This window comes from Globicephala melas, chromosome 15 (genome assembly GCF_963455315.2).
Source record: "Globicephala melas chromosome 15, mGloMel1.2, whole genome shotgun sequence".
Lineage (NCBI taxonomy): Eukaryota > Metazoa > Chordata > Mammalia > Artiodactyla > Delphinidae > Globicephala > Globicephala melas.
Window position 1 is genome coordinate 86,156,672 of NC_083328.1, and position 19,481 is coordinate 86,176,152.

The 19,481-nt window shown below is 60.6% G+C and overlaps 1 protein-coding gene across 2 annotated transcripts; it reads right to left on the minus strand.

The window, feature by feature from the left end:
• Positions 1-2,354: 2,354 nt before the first annotated feature.
• EEF1A2 (eukaryotic translation elongation factor 1 alpha 2) lies at positions 2,355-10,919 on the minus strand. Of its 2 annotated transcripts, none has more exons than XM_030841605.2 (8): positions 10,761-10,919; positions 9,145-9,366; positions 7,379-7,558; positions 6,615-6,911; positions 5,615-5,765; positions 4,287-4,543; positions 3,413-3,647; positions 2,355-2,765 (listed from the first exon to the last, which is right to left on the minus strand). In XM_030841605.2, exons 2-8 carry the CDS (start codon positions 9,286-9,288, stop codon positions 2,638-2,640), a joined length of 1,392 nt encoding a protein of 463 aa, XP_030697465.1. In that variant the 5' UTR covers positions 9,289-9,366; positions 10,761-10,919; the 3' UTR covers positions 2,355-2,637. The 2 variants fall into 2 exon arrangements, with proteins under 2 accessions (XP_030697465.1, XP_030697464.1); XM_030841604.2 differs by lacking the exon at positions 10,761-10,919 and adding an exon at positions 10,588-10,737.
• Positions 10,920-19,481: the final 8,562 nt, after the last annotated feature.

Consider the following 19,481-nt stretch of genomic DNA (forward strand, 5'->3'; position numbering starts at 1 on the left):
AGAGGTGCTGCATGTGCTGCCCCCACGTGGACACCTGTAGGTACTGCATGTCCCCGAGAGTGAGGTCCGGATTTCTCTTCCTCTGTCCTGGGGAACCCCACCCTGATCAAGGCACAGGGATGCAGAGAGGTCCAGTGCCCTGCCAGGCAACAGACTAGGAGCTGCACCTTCCAGGGGCTGCCTTAATCACTCCATCCCCGAAGGTGGCCCAAGGCCCCCTCCGAGACCCTCTGAGAAGCCCCACCCTCCACCGTGGCGGGGACCCCCATCTTCCTCAGACTCCGGTGGGAGTGGAGAAGTGCTCCCACCTCTGTCCTCACACTGCCCTGAGAGTCCATGAGCCTGGAATGATCTGTGTCCCCCACCCCAGGAACACACTCACCTGCAGGGGGCGGGAAGTATGGCTGAAATCCCCCCACCCTTGGCATCTGGACCACAACAGCCGCTTGGACCAGAGGGTGAGGGTCCCCTCAGGGACCACGCTGGGGGGCTTCCTTTGACCCCAGCCGGGGCTGGATTCATTCTTACCCTGTCTCATGCTGACAGGTTTCTCTGGCTTGACCCCAATTCTAACTGGGCCAAGTGTAAGAGGACAGCTTCCTGGGACAGACAGCTGGCAGGGTCACAGCAGGTTGGCCCGGGGGGCCCAGGACGAGCCGCAGCTCAGAAGAGTGGCAGGGGGCACCCAGTTTCCTTGGGTAGGGCCACCAGATAAAACGCACCAACAAGCGTGAATCTCAGGTAAGCAGTAAATACTTTCTCAGTGTACATAGTGCATGGGACATATTTATGTTCAAAAGTATCCACTGTTTCTCTGAATCCAGATCTGCCTGGGGTTCTGTGTCTCTGTTCGCCTACTCGAGCTGCCTTCCTTTGAGGCCTCTGAGGGTCGGCCCAGACCCTGCGCACGGGGGTCTACAGGCCGCCAGCACCGGGGAGGTGGGTCCCAGTCCACACTGGCTTGGCTAGCCTGGTGCCCTTCTTCTGGTCCTACTCTCCCTTCATGCGCCCTCCAGGGGCCCATCCCCACTTTGGGACTGGGCGGGGAGACACCACCGTCCCTCCGTGGACACCCCTGAACCCCAGCACCCATCTGTCCTGGCTGGCCCCTCGCTCGGTGGCATAATTCCCATCACCACCCAGGGTGGTGGGCTGGATATGCTCCCAGAGAGTTCAGGCCTCAGGCCCTGGAACCTGTGATGTGACAAGTGTCAAGACAGTGTTTTGCAGAGGTGACTAAATCAAGGATCTTGAGTGGAGATGACCCTGGATTATCCAGGGGGGTCTTCAGTGACTCCCTTATAAGCGGTTGGCAGGGGAGATTTGACCCAGAGGAGAGGAGACCATGTGACCATGGAGGCAGAGACTGGGGGCCTGTGACCACAAGCCAAGGGACTCCGGCAGCCACCAGGAGCTGCAAGAGGCACGGACCGGACCCTCCCCCACAGCCTCTGGAGGGAGCGGGCCCTGCCCACGCTGGATCTTGTCCCAGGGGTACTGGACTGCGGGAGGGTCCATTTCTGTCGTTTTAAGCTTCCAGCTTGAGGCCCATTTGTTGCTGCAGCCCCAAGGGACTCATACACTAGGGGACCCTGTGGTTGGCCTGCTGCTCACCCTGGAGGGGACGCCCCACAGCCCAGTTCCCGCTGCAGGCGGGCAAGTCTGCACTGCGCCCGCAGTCAGGGATCCGCTCAGCCCCGCCCTGAGCTCCATCTGCAGCACCAACACCGGCTCGGGCTAGGCGCTGCTTTCTGGCAGCAGGGAGAGCCGGGCAGCAGCCCTCCCTCCCCCCCCCTACTGTGCTTGCTGACCAAGGTCAGGGCTTGTTCTGGGGTTCTAGGGGCTGGGGTTCCTGGCTGTGCCGGGGGCCCCACTGAGGAGCAGGACGGCAGTGGCGCTGAGTCCAGCCACAAGTGACCAGCCTAGGGCTGGGAGTTGGGGGCGTTAAGAGTGGGCTTCCAAGAGCGTGGGAGCTTGAAAACCCGGGTGAACAACAATGTGTGTGTGACAGTCACTCGTGCGGGAGGAGCCCTCAGTTCATCCCATTCTCAGAGAGACCCCCAACACGTTCAACCCCGCTTCTGCGGATCCAAAGTGACTCATTCTTTGTCCTGGGTGCCCCCACTGGGGGAACGCCAAAGCCCCCTCACCAGCTGGACTCTGGATCCAGTGCCCCACCGTCCCCCTGGGTAGCACAGGTGGACACCTGGCCAGGTCGCCCACAGGGGTGGTGGGTGCTGGGCGGGACGCCAGGTGGGACGGGGCTGGCAACTTGGTGGGGGGCCAGGAGGGGTCCTAACGAGCGCCCTCCCGCAGGGCAAGCCGCCCACCCCCCAACAGCAGGCGCACACGGCTCCGGGGTCGCTCAGTTTATTGGTAAAACGGGCACTGAGCGTGGCAAAGGCTGGACGCGGAAGCCGGGGCGGCGGCGGGGGCGCTTTTCCTCTTAAAGAACTTCCACTGGACCTTGATGGCGAGCATCCAGTCGCTGACGGAGAGCCTCTTACAAGCGGAGGTGCAGACATGCGCCTGGCGAGGGGGCGGGGCGCCGGGACCGCGCCGGGAGCGGGGCCGGGGGTAGGGGCGGGGGCGGGGCGCGGCGCCGCCGGGGAGGGTCGCGCCGCGGGCGCCCGCGCTTCACTTGCCCGCCTTCTGCGCCTTCTGCGCCGATTTGGTGACCTTTCCGGCGCCGCCACTCTTCTTCTCCACATTCTTGATGACGCCCACGGCCACCGTCTGCCGCATGTCGCGCACGGCGAAGCGGCCTGCGGGGAGGGGGCGTGAGGCGCGGGCCGGGATACAGCGCGCAGGCGCACTCGCGCCCCCAGCATCCTCCCCAGCCCCAGGCCCTGGGGCGGGACCCTAGCGCTGGGCACCGAGCTCTCTGCGCCTGTTTGGGGGGGGGGGCGGGGCAGTGGAGTACGAGGCTCTTGTCTCCTTAGGTGGCAGGAATAACACACATAGGACTCCGCCAAGCCATCGTTGTGGGAATTAAATGGTATGTGGACAGTACTTAGGGCAGGCTGGCGCGGAGTACAGCACACCCTTTCAGCTATCTTGAAGATGGCCAGCAGCCTTGCATAAGGCAGCTCTCTGATATAGGTCTGTGGGTCGTCCTTGGGGTATCTGTGCGGCCGGCCAGCTGGAGGCAGGCGGCCAGTCCTAACTCTGCCACCAGACCAGCTGTGGGCCTTGGGTGAGTCTGCAGAGCAGGATACCATCCCAGGCCCACCCAGTGGGGCCACCTGTGCTCCATGAGACAAAGACCAAGGCCGGGGGCCACCTGCTAAGCTCTAAGCTGCAGCGCAAAAGTGCAGGACCTTCTGTCCACCCCACCCCCACAGTGGTCCTCTGCCCTTGGCCTGGATTGGCCACCACCGCGGGGCTGCCCCTCCCTCACCCCCCAGCTCACCGAGAGGTGGGTACTGGGAGAAGCTCTCCACACACATGGGCTTCCCCGGGACCATCTCCACGATGGCCGCATCGCCGGACTTCAGGGACTTGGGGTTGTCCTCCAACTTCTTTCCAGAGCGCCGGTCAATCTTCTCCTTCAGCTCAGCAAACTTGCAGGCGATGTGGGCTGTGTGGCAGTCAATGACCGGCGAGTAGCCAGCGCTGATCTGCCCAGGGTGGTTCAGAATGATGACCTGTGGACAGAGGTGCATGAGGCCATCAGGCACACGCAGGTGGGCACAGGGGGAGGGCACAGAGCTGGAGGAGGCTCCGCCCACCCCCAGGTCCCTGGGGCCCAGAGTGCCGACCATGGAGGAAGGTCAGTCTAGGGGGGACCCAGGCCCCCGGACCTGGACCCCGAGGTCCTCTTCAAGCATCTAAAAAGCCACAAGAGATAAACAACGACGAGGGCACGGTGTGAAAGGGCCAGCGGCCAGAGCAAGGACGGGGGATGACAAGACAGGACTTAGATTATCATATTTCAATTGTATCTCAGTAAAGCCAATTTAAAAAGTCCTAGTCACATAAAGAGGTGACCGAAGAGGACACAGTGCAAATGTGGAGAATTAAGTATCACAGGCCCGTCCCAGGCAATAAACTGATAAAAGCGTTTTCAGGACCAAAGGGGGACCTCAGTGAGGCCAGGAGCACCGAGGCTGGGGTGCACCCCGCCTGCTCTTCCCACCTGCGCCCTCGGCCGGCTTCAGCCCTTCCCGGCCTCAGTGGCCCACTCTGCGAAGCGGGGGTCTCAGTCCTCCCCAGCGCCAGGCAGCCCCCTCACCTGAGGACAGCCCTGGTACTGGGGGGGCCCTGCCGGCCACCGGGCTGCCCACCTGGGACGTGAACTGGGCGGCCTCCTGGGGTGGGTCGGACTTGCTGTCCCCACACACGTTGCCCCTGCGGATGTCCTTGACCGACACGTTCTTCACGTTAAAGCCTACGTTGTCCCCGGGCAGGGCCTCGCTCAGCGCCTCGTGGTGCATCTCCACTGACTTCACCTCCGTGGTGATGTTCACAGGCGCAAAGGTCACCACCATGCCCGGCCGGAGGATGCCCGTCTCCACTCGGCCCACGGGCACAGTGCCAATGCCTGGGCCGAGAGGAAGGGGGCCGTGAGGGCAGGCTGGCGTCAGGGGTGCCCTGTCCTCCCTGGCCGGTGGGGGGTGGCCACGTGGCGGGAGGGAGGGGACAGGGAGACCCCGGGCAAGGCGGACGCTGAGACATTCAGACAGAAGTGGAGGCTTCCGCGCCCCGCCAGCGGAAGAAGGGACTGAGGAAGAGAGTTCCCAGAGCACAGGGAGAATGGGCAAGGAGGGGTCCCACCCTGTGAGGCAGAAGCCCTGAGCGGATTGAGGCCCAGCCCCCCCAAGGTGGCCTGCCTGGCGCTGGCGCTGCTGTCCTGAGGGTCACTCCCAAAGGGGCGTGGGTGCCCCTGCACTTCTCAGGATCTGCTGATACTGTGTGGCTGCCCAGTGGGGGTCTGATGCTCCCCAGAGTGGGGGACGGGGGCGGTGGGGACTCCAGCCGGTCTCCCTGGCTGTGACAGAGGCTCGTGTGGCATTGCGGAGGCTGAGGCTGGTGGCTATTCTCTGTGCCGGGTGAGTGACACCCCCATCCTGCACACAGCCCCTGCATCTCTGCCACAGCCTCCTGGCTGGGAGTCCCCCATCGCTGCCCCCTCGTGGGCCTCACACTTGTTTATGGTTCTATATCATTTCATGACCAGCTTTTCTCACTCCTGGAGTGGATCGTGTCTCCCACAAGACAGGAATCTCCAAGTGGAGAGTAATATGCGACTCTCCCTGTGCCACCAGCTCCTGGTATAGGGCTGGGCACTTATCTGGAGGGAGGAAGACCCTGGCTAACTCGGGACAGACTGATGGACGGGCGGGGGGAGGTGGGTGGATAAATGGACTGATGAAGAAATGGATAATAGATGGGTCGGGGGTGGGGGTGGATAGATGGACAGATAGATGCATGGATGGAGATGGGTGGATGGGTGGCCCCCCGGAAAGTGTGCAGCATGGGGGAAGGGGCTGAAATAACCCGGCCCGGATGCTCCTGGTCAGGGGCCCATTCTCAGGAGGGGGTCTGAGGGCAGAGCTGGCCAGGCTGCAGGGTGGGTGCTGCAGCGGGCGGTGGCCACGGAGCCCTCACTCACCGCCGATCTTGTACACATCCTGCAGCGGCAGGCGCAGGGGCTTGTCTGTGGGGCGTGTGGGGGGCAGGATGGTGTCCAGGGCCTCCAGCAGGGACACGCCACTGGCGTTCCCTTCCTTCCGCTCCACTTTCCAGCCCTTGAACCACGGCATCTGTGCAGGAGGAAGAAAGCACCGTCCTAGAGCCCACGTGCCCCCGTGCCACCCACCCCACAGCCGTGGCCTCCGGGCCCACGGTTGGCTCACCCCTCCCTACGTGAGACCCCACGAGGGGAGCTCGATCCACGGCATACAAGCCGGCAGCCCGGCCAGAAGGGGCGGCCCCCAACCACAGGTGCAGGGCTGAGTTTCCCCTGGCTCTCCTGAGATACCCCCCATGCCCACCTCCCTCAGTGTGGGCAGCTGCAGCCTGGCCAGGACTAGTGACCCCTGCTGGGCCAGGGGTGGCCTCTGGCTTGACCAGGTGAGGCACTTGGTCTCGGGCTCCACAAATTCAAAACAACCAGGTCCCACTCATCACCTCCTGCCGAGTCAGAGTCCCCAGGACATGGGCTGCCAGAGCCGCCAGCTTCCCAGCTGGCCCCAGAGAGCCAGCCCTCGGCTCTTTGCTGTCCCGGCCTGCCCTGGACCTCGGGGAGGGGCCTGGGAGGCCCCGTGGCCTTGGCCCCTGGGGGAGATGCAACCCTGCCACGCAGATCTCTGGAGACAGAGACAGGGCAAGTGGGCCTGGGCCCCGGCAGCCGCTGCCCCCGCAGTGTCAGCCTGGGGGGCGAGGGGGGCGTGTCCCTGGCCAGAGAAGGGGCTGCAGTGGCTTCTGCCAGCCTCACAGGGAGGCTGAGCTGAGGGCAGAGCGTCCGGCCCCCAAGGAGTCTGGGGCTTCCAGCAGCGCGGACACCCACAGGAGGCTGGTACCGCACTTCCTCCTGCTGGCTGTCTGTGCCCGCCCTGACCCAGGGCCCTCAGGGGGAGGTCTGAGCAGCCCCACCGCTGCTGGGCACTCACGTTGGGCGAGGGTTCCAGCATGTTGTCGCCGTGCCAGCCCGAGATGGGCACGAAGGGCACGGTGGCTGGGTTGTAGCCGATCTTCTTGATATAGGCGCTGACCTCCTTGACGATCTCGTCGTAGCGCTTCTCGCTGTAGGCGGGCTCCGTGGAGTCCATCTTGTTGACCCCCACGATAAGCTGCTTCACGCCCAGCGTGTAGGCCAGCAGTGCGTGCTCCCGGGTCTGCCCGTTCTTGGAGATGCCCGCCTCAAACTCGCCCACTCCCGCCGCTACGATCAACACGGCGCAGTCCGCCTGCCCGGCAGGTCGGGTAAGGTGAGCCCAGACCTCGCCCAGCACCCAAGCCCAGGCCCCTCTGGGCAGCAGACAGGGGCCTGGGCCATCGCCTGGGCATGGGACCTGGGGGTCCCAACCTTAGGGGCAGTGTCTGTCTGTCTGTCTGTGTGAATGCCCTGGCAATGTCGGACTGTCCGGGGGCATTTCTGCCCACATTTCCATGTCCCCATTCTGGCCTCTGTGTCTCCTGTGAAGGCGGCCCTGACAGTGGCTGGCTGTCCTTACAGGCACCCTTGCCAGGCTGAGATGCCTGGACACTTAGTTCTTTGGGGGGGCGCGTGGTGACAAAGGTGAGGGGTCTCATGCCCTGGCGAGGAAGCAGAGGAGACCCAGCTACCGCTCACCGATTCCAGGGTGCCCCAGGCTCTCCTGAACGGTGCCCCCGCCCCACCTCCCGTCCCCCAGGCCCCCGAGGCCCCGCCCACCTGGGATGTGCCTGTGATCATGTTCTTGATGAAGTCGCGGTGGCCCGGGGCGTCGATGATGGTGATGTAGTACTTGGTGGTCTCGAATTTCCAGAGGGAGATGTCGATGGTGATGCCGCGCTCCCGCTCGGCTTTCAGCTTGTCCAGCACCCAGGCGTACTTGAAGGAGCCCTTCCCCATCTGGAGGGGTGGGGACGTGGTTCAGGACGGGACCGGGACTCGGGTCCCCCTGGGGCGCGGGAGCAGCATGTCACAGCAGAGAGACCCCTCGCTACTGCTGGAACCCTGGGGCTCTGGACCCACCTCCGGAACCGGGGACACCAGGACCTCATCCATGCCCTGCCCCGGCCGGCCTCCTGCCGCCTAAACGGGCTCCACCAGCAGGGGGCGCAAGGGCCTGGGAGCAGCCTGAGAGCCGCCCTGGTTTCAAGCCCTCCCCTGGCTGAGGGCTTCCCTTTATCTGAAGCCAGGGTCCCCCCCACCACACCCCCCAGATCCCTGTGTCAGCTGATGACCCCGCTAGGCTTCAGGCTGTCCAACCAAAAAGCCCCTCTGTGGTTTTTTTTTTTTTTTTTTTTTTTTTTTTTTTTAGGGAAAAAGAAAGAAAGAAATCAGATGAGGTGGTAAGGAAGGGCCTGGCTTTCCAGTTCTTTCCACAGCCGCTGAAGCTCCCCAGTGGCTCTGAGCCTCCTCCTCCACTCCCCGCCCCACCTGACCAGGGAAAGCGAGGCCGGGCCGCCCTCTCCCAACACCTGTGCCAAGTGCCCAGTGAGACTCCCATGCCCAGGGTCAGGGCTGCGGTCAGGGTGGCAGCTGTGGTCACTGCCCAGCTGGTCAAAGCTCCCTGCCAGGGCCATGCACGGACAGGGCTCTGCCCTCCAGGGAGGCTGCCCAGCCAGGGTCCAGCTAGACCCGAACCAGACGCCCTGCGAACGCCCTCAGCGCCCCTCAACACCAGCCCCGCAGGGAAGAAGAGACACAGCTTTGGGGCCCAGGAGCATCCCCGCAGCCCAGGCCAGCAGCTGCCCCTCCTGAGCCCTGGCACCGGCCATCCAGGTGAGACCCCTTACAGCTCCCCAACAGGAGCTTCCCCCAGAGCTCAGGGGTGGAGGTGTGAGGCACAGAGAGCAGACCCCACTCCATGGACACTTCCCACCCGTGGGTCTCGGACGCTTGAGAGGATCAGCTTCGAGAAATGGGGGGTCAGCCATCAGGGCCCCTCTCCTCCTCGCCAGGTGACAAAGACTCCCCCAAAAAAAGGGTGCTACCCTGGACAGGCAGCCTGCCCCGGGCCGGCAGGAGAAAATGGAGCTGATGGGCTGGGTGCCCATCAATCAGCTATTAATAGCCGCTCTGAGTCCTGGCCCAGCCCCGGGACAAGCGAGGACAGCGCCACCTCCAGTCCCAGACCTCAGCCCCGGGGACACGGGAACCCAACCCTGGGGGCTCAGAGACAGTGACCTATCCTGGGAGAAATGCACCTCCAGCCCCTCCGCTGCCGGGGTCTGGTCCGGCAGGTCATCCCACCTCCCCCCGACCAGGCACCTCCTCAGAGAGAGGTTCCCCCAGCTGCCCCCATGCCTTTCCCATCCGGATGCTGCGACACACACATCTCCCAGGTGGGGTCCTTGGGGCTCACACCCCTCTTGCCCCAGAGGAGTTCATCTGAGCTATGTGCCCCGGGGTCAGGGAAGCATCAGCCCGGCTGCCCTGTGAGAACCCAACCTCACGTGGAGGCGAAGGTGGGAGCCCCCCTCAGGGCTCACCTCGGCCGCCTCCTTTTCAAACTTCTCGATGGTCCTCTTGTCGATGCCCCCGCATTTGTAGATGAGGTGGCCGGTCGTGGTGGACTTGCCTGAGTCCACGTGGCCGATGACCACGATGTTGATGTGGGTCTTCTCCTTGCCCATCCTGCCCGGGGTGTGGGGAGGGGCTGGCGCGACCTGGGGTGTTCTGGCTCAGGGCGAGGGGCACGCTGAGCAGTGACTCTGTGGGTCGAGGTGGGGAGCAAAGGTGATGGGGGGCCTCAGAGAGAAGCCCAGCAAAGCCCTGCCCTGCACAGGTTGGGAGCACACCCGGAGCACAGTCCGGGCCCCCAAGGCCGGAGCCAGGTGTCCGTGTTTAGCTGAGCAGAGCCCGGGGGCATAAAGCCCAAACAGTCCAGTAGCCGCACACGTCTGAGTGCTGTGCCTACAGAGCCCCCCACCCTGAGAGGCTAACCCCGTCCGGAGACACCGAGGAACACCAGCCTGGCGAGCCCCGTGACCAGTCAGGAGCCGGTGATGAGTCACCCTGCCCCGCTCTCCAGTGCCCCGGCCCCGGCCTTGGGCTGGGACACCGCGCCCACCCGATCCCAGCCCCCACCCCCCGCCCCGCAGAGCTGCCACGGTGGAGAGACGGTCAGTGCTTCCCACTCCCCTCCTCGAGCAGGGACGGCACCATCTTCCCCTCATCCCTGCCCGGAAGGCTGGCACCGGGGAGACGCCTGGCCCAGAGCTCAAGCAGGGCGATGCGGTGCCCAGATCAGGGACCCAGAATAGCTCGGGCCCCCCCCCCGGGGTCTGGACGGGGGCAGGCAGTAGGGCAGGGAGGTGGGGGTCCCTGCTGTGTCCAGCTCGGGCCCTCCCAGGGGTCTGGACGGGGGCAGGCACTAGGGCAGGGAGGTGGGGGTCCCTGCTGTGTCCAGAGCAGGGAGAATCTGGCCCCAGCAGCCATGCTCAGCAGATGCCAGACAGAGATGCCCTCAGCCTGGTGGGGGCAGAGGGCCATGCCCTCCCCCTTCCCTCTGGTCACAGAGTCACAGCCCCTGCCTCATCCTGGAGGTCAATGGAGAAACCTAGGCAGCCCGTGGGGGGGGGGGGCAGGTGGCTGGGGAAGGGAAAGCGGGAGAAAGCGGCGCACCCCAGGGTGCGGACCCCTGGGTGCGGACACCGCCTGCCCGGGCGGAGGCGGGGTGGCAAGGACCCCTCAGGTCTCACAGCCTCCCCTCCCCCTCTACGTCGGGGGGGGCACCCCCAGCGCCCACCCTCACCAGCCCCCAGCGCTGACGACCCTTCCCGAACCCCACAGGGCCCCCCCCACGGCGATCCCAAGGTCACGGCTGCAGGTTGATCGCCACCGCCCAGGAGACTCGGCCCCGCCGCGGCAGCCCCGTAAACAAGCGCTACCGCGGTGCCCCCACCCCACCCAGGGCCGCCCGGGGGACTGACCCCGGTGCTGGGTCCGGAGTCCCCGGGCGGGCAGCCGATCTCCTCGGGGAGCAGCGCAGCCTCGCCAGGCGCCGGGCCGACCAGTCTCTGCCCCTGGGACTGGTCCCCGGGGAAGGGACCCTCTGCGGAAAGCTGGGGGCGGGGGTGGGGACCCGGAGGCCCAGCGTCCTTACCCGGAGCCGAGGTCTCAGCCAGAGGGACTGGCGGCGCCGGCGCCGGCGGTTTTATCTCTCCAGGAGGGGGGTCCACCTATTGACGGAGCAGGCGCAGTGCACTGCACCCCTGCAGTACGGCAATGCGGCACCGGCGCGGGCGGGGCCGGGGGCGGGGATGCGAGGGATGCAGGGATGCAGGGACAGCGGGCCCGCGGGCGCACGCGAGCGCGACAGGGACGCGAGAGGAGCATGTGGCGAGGGAGGGAACTACAAAGGCGGAGACGAGACGCACCCGGAGGGAGCGCTGGCGGGGAGAGCCAAACAGGCGGGGGCGGCGAGAGCCGGATGCGGAGAGGGAGCCGAAAGGAGGGAGGCGCAGAGATGGAGAGAGGCCTGGAGAGAAACAGCTAGCGGCAGAGGGCAGATACCGCAAGGCTGAAACGCCAGGCTCGGGCACGCGAGGGGAGAGCAGCGCAGCGCCGAGCACAAAAAGACATTTGGATCCAAAAGGAGGTCCCAGGGAAGGGCCAGTCCGCGAGGATGGGGCCGGTGGGGGCAGGGGAGGAGCAGGGCAGGCCTGGGGGGTGGCTGAGGTCGGCGTCTGGGCGGCTGTCCTGCCGGCACCTGATTTACGTGGTGCTGTGTTCTGAGGCATCTCTCCGGGGTGACGCAGGGGGTGCAGGCCCCCTGGTGGGACCCCAGAATCTGCTTCTTTCCAAGTCCCCTGCCCCCCATGTGCCTGCCACACAGGTTTGCCCCAGCAGGCCCCCAGAGCCAGGCTCTGCACCCCGGCCCCGTGGTGTGGCACGGAAACTGTGGCCTCCAGGGTCCCCTCAGCTCGGCCAAGTGGCCTGAGGCTGCATCCGCAGATCCAGTCAGCTCACCCTCCCTCCAAGCCCTGGGAAGAACTGTTTTCCACCCTGGGCCCCTTTTGGTACAGGGAACACTTGAAGTCCGCCCCCAGAGCCCACTGAAATCTTTGAGGGCTGCCCTGGTCTGCACACACAGGCCGGGTTCCCAGGGACGCAGAGTTTGCCAAGGAAAGAAATCAGCTCCCAGAGAGAGTCCCAGACTGTGGCCCTGAGGCCTCCCCTCGATCTGTAGGAAGTGCAATGTCCCTGAGGATCCTGGGCAGACCAGGGCAATGACCAAAATGGGTTTCGGGGTGGGGGGGGGATGGGTTAGTGAAGACCAGGGTCATGGCCTCTTCCGGGACCTCCAACCTTGTCAGCTCACCCATTACCGCATCTCCCCATGGCCGTGTCTCCATCTGCCTCAGAGCCCGAGGACACTCAGGTTAGGGTCACGGTCTTGGAGAAGTTGGGGCAGGGTCTCAAAAAATGTGTGTGGGGGGAGCAGAGGCCCAGGGATCAGCACCTCCTGATGGGGCAGTGCCCACGGGGAGCCCCCAGAGGTGGGACCCCCCCAGCAGGTAAGGAAGTAAAGATGGGCCGGGGCAGTGGTTGGGCGCCAAGCAGGTCTCCCTGCCCCGTGGGGAGGGTCTCTCCGGGAGGGGAGTGTGTCCGCCCACAGACCGGGCGCTGTATCCGCCCGCAGACCGGGCACTGTGTCCACCCACAGACCGGGCACTGTGTCCGCCCACAGACCGGGCGCTGTGTCCGCCCACAGACCGGGCGAGAGGGGCTGGCAAGTGACCCGGCACCTCCTCGTCTGCTGATGCCATCAAACAGGAGCCAGGAATTAAAAATAAACGCCTGTGCGGAAAGCACGGCCCCCCCGCCCTGCCCAGCTGGCCTCTGTTTAATGCGTCCCCTTCTGCCGAAGGTTAGGCAGGATCTGGGAGATGCCGTGACTGACGGAGGCTGGCATGGGACGGACCGAGGGGGCAGGAGGCCCGGGTCCCTGTGGACGCCACCCCAACTTCCCCCAGGGATCTCCAGCTGCCGGAAGCCTCAGAGGCCTGAAGCACAGGCCTGAGGCTCGCCTCTCTGCTCTGGGCTCACCCGCTGCTGTCGCCTGGCAGGAACCAAACCGCACTGGGCTGCCTGCACCAGGGGCTGGGAGGCCGTGCTCCCCAGAGCAATGGCCGCTGCTAGTGGAAACCAGCGTCCCCCCGCAAGGACCTGCTCGCTGACCTGAGGCAGGGGTCTCCAGTGGTGCCCCCAAGAGGCCTCCGTGTCCCCAGGACTTGCCCATCCGTCCTCAGCCGGACCACCTGCAGGGCCCTGGGAGCCCGAGCAACATGGTGTCTGGAGACGCTGGGCTCACACAGTGGAGACACGGAGGGAGGTATGGTGCTACCTAACCCCGACCAGCAGCGCAGGGCTGCACGGCCGCGTGGTCCAGCTAACTGGTGAACAGCTGCTAACCACCGCGTGGCCCAGCTAACTGGTGAACAGCTGCTAACCACCGCGTGGCCCAGCTAACTGGTGAACAGCTGCTAACCACCGCGTGGTCCAGCTAACTGGTGAACAGCTGCTAACTACTGAATAGTGTTTAATGACTACTACTAACTACTGATTCGTACTTAATAACCACTGAACAGTACTAAATAACTACTAATCACTGACTGGTACTGAATAACTATGGAATACTAAGCAATACTAAACACTATGTGATGCACTGAACAGCCACAGTCACCAAGCCTTGCGTGGTGGGGCTCCCAGGCAGCCTGAGGACCCATGGACCGAGAGGCAGCTGGGCACAGAGAAGCAAAGCACAGTGCCCAAGGTCACACAGCAAGGAGGGCAGAGCTCGCGGAAGGCTTGGAAGGCCTGAGCTGGGGCAGCGGTACTTCTGGACAAGCCCGCCCAGGTCCCAGCTGTGCTCTTCCCCTCTCCCAGGTCAGGCTCCGCCCCTGTAGCCCTTTTCCCACACCTGAGCCACTGGTCACAGCGGCCCCCGTAGCAGCCAAGGGTATGGGTGGGGGGGACGAGCAAAGAAAGGGCTCCTGCTAATGAGGCTGGTACGGGCTCCCAGGGCACTTTCTGGGCAGCGGGCAGAGGGAGGAGTACAGGCCCCGCCTTCTCAGCCCCTCCTGTAGCTCCCAGGCCCAGACACGAGCTGTTTGGGGCGGGGCGACACAGACAGCCCCCTCTTTGGCGGGCAGGGATTTTCACGAGCCTGGGGAAAGAAGATCCAGCTAAAATTAACCGTTATCAAGCTGTCAGCCCTGGAAATAAACCCGCCTCCCATTGGCTGCGGGTGATGTCACTGCCGGGTTAATAATAACCTGCAAATGCAGAGCTTTTCACCTGTGCGTGTGCCTTCCTGGGGGGCCACGGCCCCAGCAGGTAGGGGCCAGCAACCCGGGTGATGGTCACAGGGGCCCAGACAGCGGCCTGAGGGGGGGGGCGGGGGGGAGGGAGGGCTGCGGGTGTCTCAGAATGACATCGACCCCTGGCCTCGGGCCACAGGCTGCCCTCTGTCCCTGGGGCATTGGTGTGCATCCTTACATGTGGGGTCAGTCGCACCTGTCTCCCAGCCTACCTGGGCAGCAGGCCCCTGGACGGCCTCAGGGACACATTCCCCTGCCCCTGGCTCTCCAGGCTGGGCACCCAGGGGACTGAGATGCCCTTGAGGCCACAAGTTAAGTGGTCTCCATGGTGAAGAGGTGCTCTTGGCTACCAGATCCCCTCAGAAGAGCAAGGTCATGGCCCCTAATCAGAGAAGGGAGCGGGGCCGGGCCACGTGCACACCAGCAAGCCCCCAAGGCCAGCCAAGGCCCCACCAGCCTGCCAGCCCTGTGCTCGGGTTCTGGGCCATGTGAAAGTAAGCCGGGGCCACTGACTGGACAGTCCAGGCCCCCAAACACACCTCCTGCCAAGCCCAGTGTGTCTGGGAGGGTTTGCGAGGCTGAGGCTGACCTGACCAGCCAGGGAAGCCTAGAGAGGGGGACACAGCCCCTCAGAGAGGACGGCAGCTGGCCTGCCCTGCCCCCACCCATGCCCACCCATGCTGGGGCCACTGGAGCCATCGGGCCACCGGTACCTGCCACGCAGCAGGGAGCCGTCACCATGGTGAAGGAGCTGCGGCTCGCAGGCTCCTCCCCACAGGCCCTCACTCCCCAGGCACCCGGGGCGGGGGGCGGGCACCCACGCTTAGAGGGCAGCGGCAGCCCTGCCTGCGCTAGCCCAGCTCCCCCTGCTTCCGGCGAGCAGAGAGGGGGTCTGGCGGGCTGGGCCCTGCAGGGTCAGGGGCTCCAGCCTGGCGCCAGGAAGAGGGAGTGGCCAGGCCCCCCATTTGGCCCATTGCAGGCTGGGAGGCCAACCAGAGATGGGGAGGGACCAGCCTCTCGCGCCAAGAAGGGGCAGCCCTGCAGTGGGGCTGGGGACACGGGGGAGAACCAGGGGAGGGCTGCAGGCTCACCAACCCCCTCCACGGCCAGCCTTCTCTGGGCCCAGGAGAAAGAAGGGAGCAGGTGGGCATTTGCTGCATCACCTAGCTTCTCCTGCACCTTGCTCGGTTCCCCTGGGCCCCTGGAGTGGGGGAGGGAGAGGCCTCAGTGCTAAGCCAGCCTCCCCACCCCCAGGTTCAGAAATTTCCCTGGGGAACAGGAAGAGCCTTAGCAACTCTGCAGCCTGGCTTTTCTGCTCTTTGAACAGAGCTCCCCTCAGCTGGGCAGTTGGGAATAACCTGCCTCAGGAGCCGGTGGCCTCAGGGGCTCTTGGGATGAACTGATGCAGGAGGCTTTGGGCGGGGAAAGGACCGGGCACCAAAGGAGACAGGGCTCCAGCCTGCCCTTGAACGACTTAGAGAAACGTGCACAAATTACAAACGTGCTTGACCACCAGATCAAGAAATAGAGCGCTGCCTCATGCCCTCAAAGCCAACCGCTGCCTTGGCCCCTCCCGCTATACGTCGCTTTGCGTGAATGGAATGTGCACTTTGTGTTCTTTTTTCTGGCTTCTCTCACCTGCCGTCATGTTTGTGACATGCGCCCTTGCTGCTGCATTTGGGAGGTGTTTGGTTTTTTTCACTGCTGTGTAGTATTCCACTTCCAGTTTTGAACTACTGAAAACCCCAGCTTCGGCCTCCGAGCTTGCGGGGACCACCGTGCTCTGCTTGGAGCCCTGCTTCAGGGCTGTGGTCAGACTGTCCCCGGGGAGCCAGGAGGGTGGGCGCTTGAGAGCTCACGGCCCTGAGGGTCCAGTGTCCACTGACTGGAGCAGCTGCTGCCGGACTTCGTCCAGTTTCACAGTCATTTCTGGACACGGGCTGGCCTTCCCGCCACTTCTCTGCGGTTGGAAGCAGGAGTTGAGTCCACACATGTCAACTTCTTTTCTGAAACAATTTCAAACTTACAGAAGAGTTGCAAGAAGGGGACCAAGAACACTGCCTTATGCCCTGCGTCCACATCACTAATTCTTCATACCTGCCCTGTCTGCTGTATTGTTCTCTGTCTCTCTCTCTGTCCGCTTATATTATTGTCTCTGAAACATTTGAGAAAAGGTTGCATAAATCATTGCCTCGACCCCTTAATACTTCAGTGTACGTTTCCAGTTGATACGATCCCTCAGTCTGCAGTCCAGCTTCTACTTGTGTCACTTGTCCCAGTGATATCTTTCGTAGCTGTATTTTTCCCAATCCAGGATCACACGTTGGTTTTGGTGGTCAAGGCTCTTAGTTTCCTTAACCTGAAACAGATCCTCAGCCATTTGTGTCTTTCATGACACAGACGTTTTTAAAGAGAGGAGACAAGCTGTTTTGCAGGATGTCCCTCTGCTGGGGGGTTTTCTCATGTTTCTGCATGAATAGATTCACACTTTATTTTTCTGGCAGGAATTCCACAGGAGCAATGCATGTCAGACAGGCAGGTGCCTGACGTCAGCTTACCCATGAGTGGTGGCGTTATCCTCGACCAACTGATGGAGGTGGTGTCCACCAGCTTTCCCTACTGTGAAGTTACTCTTTTTCCCTTTGTAATGATTAAATACTTAATGAGGATGCACTTTGGATTCGATAAGTATCCTTTTCCTCATTAAAATCCCTCTCAACTTAGCACTCATGGAGAATTCTTAACTGAATCAATTTTACTGTGATGGTTGTGTTTTTAAGTTATTTATATATTTTTATTTTTGAGTTATACAGAAAATTGACTTTTTGAAAGATGTACAGTTCTGTGAATGTTAGCACAGGTACAGACTCCTGTAGCCACATCAGTTGGGACACAGAATCCCCCAAGACCCTAAAAATCTCCCCTGTGCTCACCCTTTATACTCACCTCTTCCTCCTACTCAGAGTCACGGATCTCTTCCCCATCACCATAGCTTTGTCTTCTTGAGAATGTCATGTAAATGGAAGCCTACAGTGTGTTATCTTTTGGGTCCGGCTTTTCTTTTTTTAAAGTGTTTTTTTTTTCCCCCATTTATTTATTTATTTATCTTTGGCCGCGTTGGGTCTTTGTTGCTGCGCACGGGCTTTCTCTAGTTGCAGCGAGCGGGGGCTACTCTTCGTTGTGGTGCGCAGGCTTCTCATCGCAGTGGCTTCTCTTTGTTGCAGAGCACGGGCTCTAGGCACGCAGGCTTCAGTAGTTGTGGCACATGGGCTCAGCAGTTGTGGCTCACAGGCTCTAGAGCGAAGGCTCAGCAGTTGCGGTGCACGGGCTTGGTTGCTCCATGGCATGTGGGATCTTCTTGGACCAGGGCTCGAACCCATGTCCGCTGCACTGGCAGGCAGATTCTTTTTTTTTTTTTTTTAACATCTTTATTGGAGTGTAATTGCCTTACAATGGTGTGTTAGTTGCTGCTGTATAACAAAGTGAATCAGCTGTACATAGACATATGTCCCCATATCTCCTCCCTCTTGCGGCAGGCAGATTCTTAACCACTGCGCCACCAGAGAGGTCCCAGGTCCGGCTTCTCTCATTCAGCATAATGCTTTGAGAGTCACCCAGGTGATTACGTGTTTCAGTGGTTCGTTCCTTTTTAACAATGAACGGTATTCCGTGTGTGGATGGACCGCAATTTGCTTATCCTTCACCCACTAGGTGATGTTTGGGTTGTTTCCAGTCTTGGCAGTTATGAATAAAGCCACCATAGGCATTTGTGTACAGGTTTTTGCGAACATAAGTTTGAATTTCTCTTGGACAAATGCCCAGCAGTGGGATCGCTTGATCATTTGTCAGGCATGTGACTCACTTTCTAAGAAGCGGCCACACTGGTCTCCAGGGTACTGGTACCATTTCGCATACCACAGCAGCCTGTGAGAGTTCCAGTTGCTCCACGCCCTCAACAGCACTCGTTCTCATCAGTCTCTTGTTGGAGATTTTGTTTTAGCTCTTCTAATGGGCGTGCGAGGCTATCCCATCCTGGTTTTAATTCCATTTCTCTTATAACTGATGACTTTGAAGAACTTTCCCTGTGCTGAATGCTGCATTCTCTTTAGTGAAGTTCCGTTCAGGTCTTTTATCCTTTTAAAAACAAACAGCTGTATTGAGATGTCATTTACATACCGTAAAGTACATATATAGAAAGCGTAATGCAGTGGCTTCTAGTGCATTCAGAGTTGTGCAACCACCATCATAATCTAACTTCTGAACATTTTTATCACCCCAGAGAGAAATCCCGCGCTATTAGGTAGTCACTCCCCTACCCCGAAGCAAGCCCCTGGCAACCACGAATCTACTTCCTGTCTCTGTGGGCTTGCCTGTTCTGGGCATTTCATATAAATGGAATCCTACAGGACCGGACACTTTCACTTAGAGTGTTTTCAGGCTCATCCACACTGTAGCATGTGTCAATAGTACCTCATTCCTTAGTTACACCATGTTTGGTCGTCATTCGTCAGTTGATGGGCATCTGGGTCGTTCCCAGTTTTTACATACTAGGAATGACGCTGCCATGAACATTCCTGTCTAAGCTCTCTGTGTGGATATATGTTTTCACTTATCCTGAGTAGATATCTAGGAATAGAATTGTTGGGTCATATGGTGACTATATTTAAACTGTTTTCCACAGCAGCTGCACCATTTTACATTCCCAACAGCAATGTAGGAGCGTTCCAGCATCTCCACATCCTCACCAACATTTGTTATGGGTCTGTCTTTTTGATTACAGTTATTCTATGGGTCTGAAGTGGTGTCTCATTGCAGTTTTGACCTGCAGTTCCCGAAAGACTAATGATGTTGAGCATCTTTTCATGTGCTTATCAGCCATATGTATATCTTCTTCGGAAAAATGTCTGTTCAGAGCCTTAGCCCGATCTTTCAGTGGGTTGTTTATTTTCTTAGTGTGGAGTTTTGAGAGCTCTTTCTGTATTCTGAATACAAGGCCTTCACCAGATTTTTGACTTGCAAATATTTTCTCCCTGTCTGCGGCTTGCCTTTTTATTCACTTAACAGTCATTCGTAGCACAAAAGTTTTTCATTTTGATGAAGTCCAATGCACCCAATTTTTTCTTGTGTGGAATGATCCATTGACATCGGCAAACCCCAGATCACAAAGATTTTCTCCCCTCTTTTCTTCTAAAAGTGTTATAGTTTTACGTTTCACACTTACATACAATATCCATCTTGAGTTAATTTTCCTATAAGGTGTGAGATTTAGGTCAAGATTCATTTTTCTTGCATATGGATGTCCAGTTCTTCCAGCATCATTTGTCTAGAGATTATACTTTCTCCATTGAATTGCTTTTGCACCTTTTTCAAAGTACCATTGGACCTATGTGTGGAGCTATTTCTGGACTCTGTTCTGTTACACTGATTTTTGTGTCTATCTCCACACCAAGACCACACTGAATCAATTATTGCAGTTTTATAGCAATTGCTAAAATCAGGAA

Excerpts from the sequence above, each read along its gene's own strand:
- EEF1A2 (XM_030841605.2), bottom strand. The coding sequence starts at position 9,288 with ATGGGCAAGGAGAAGACCCACATCAACATCGTGGTCATCGGCCACGTG. Across the intron at positions 7,559-9,144 it reads TTGAAAAGGAGGCGGCCGAG|ATGGGGAAGGGCTCCTTCAA; the intron begins GTGAGCCCTGAG and ends CCACCCCTCCAG. Across the intron at positions 6,912-7,378 it reads TGATCACAGGCACATCCCAG|GCGGACTGCGCCGTGTTGAT; the intron begins GTGGGCGGGGCC and ends CCTGCCGGGCAG.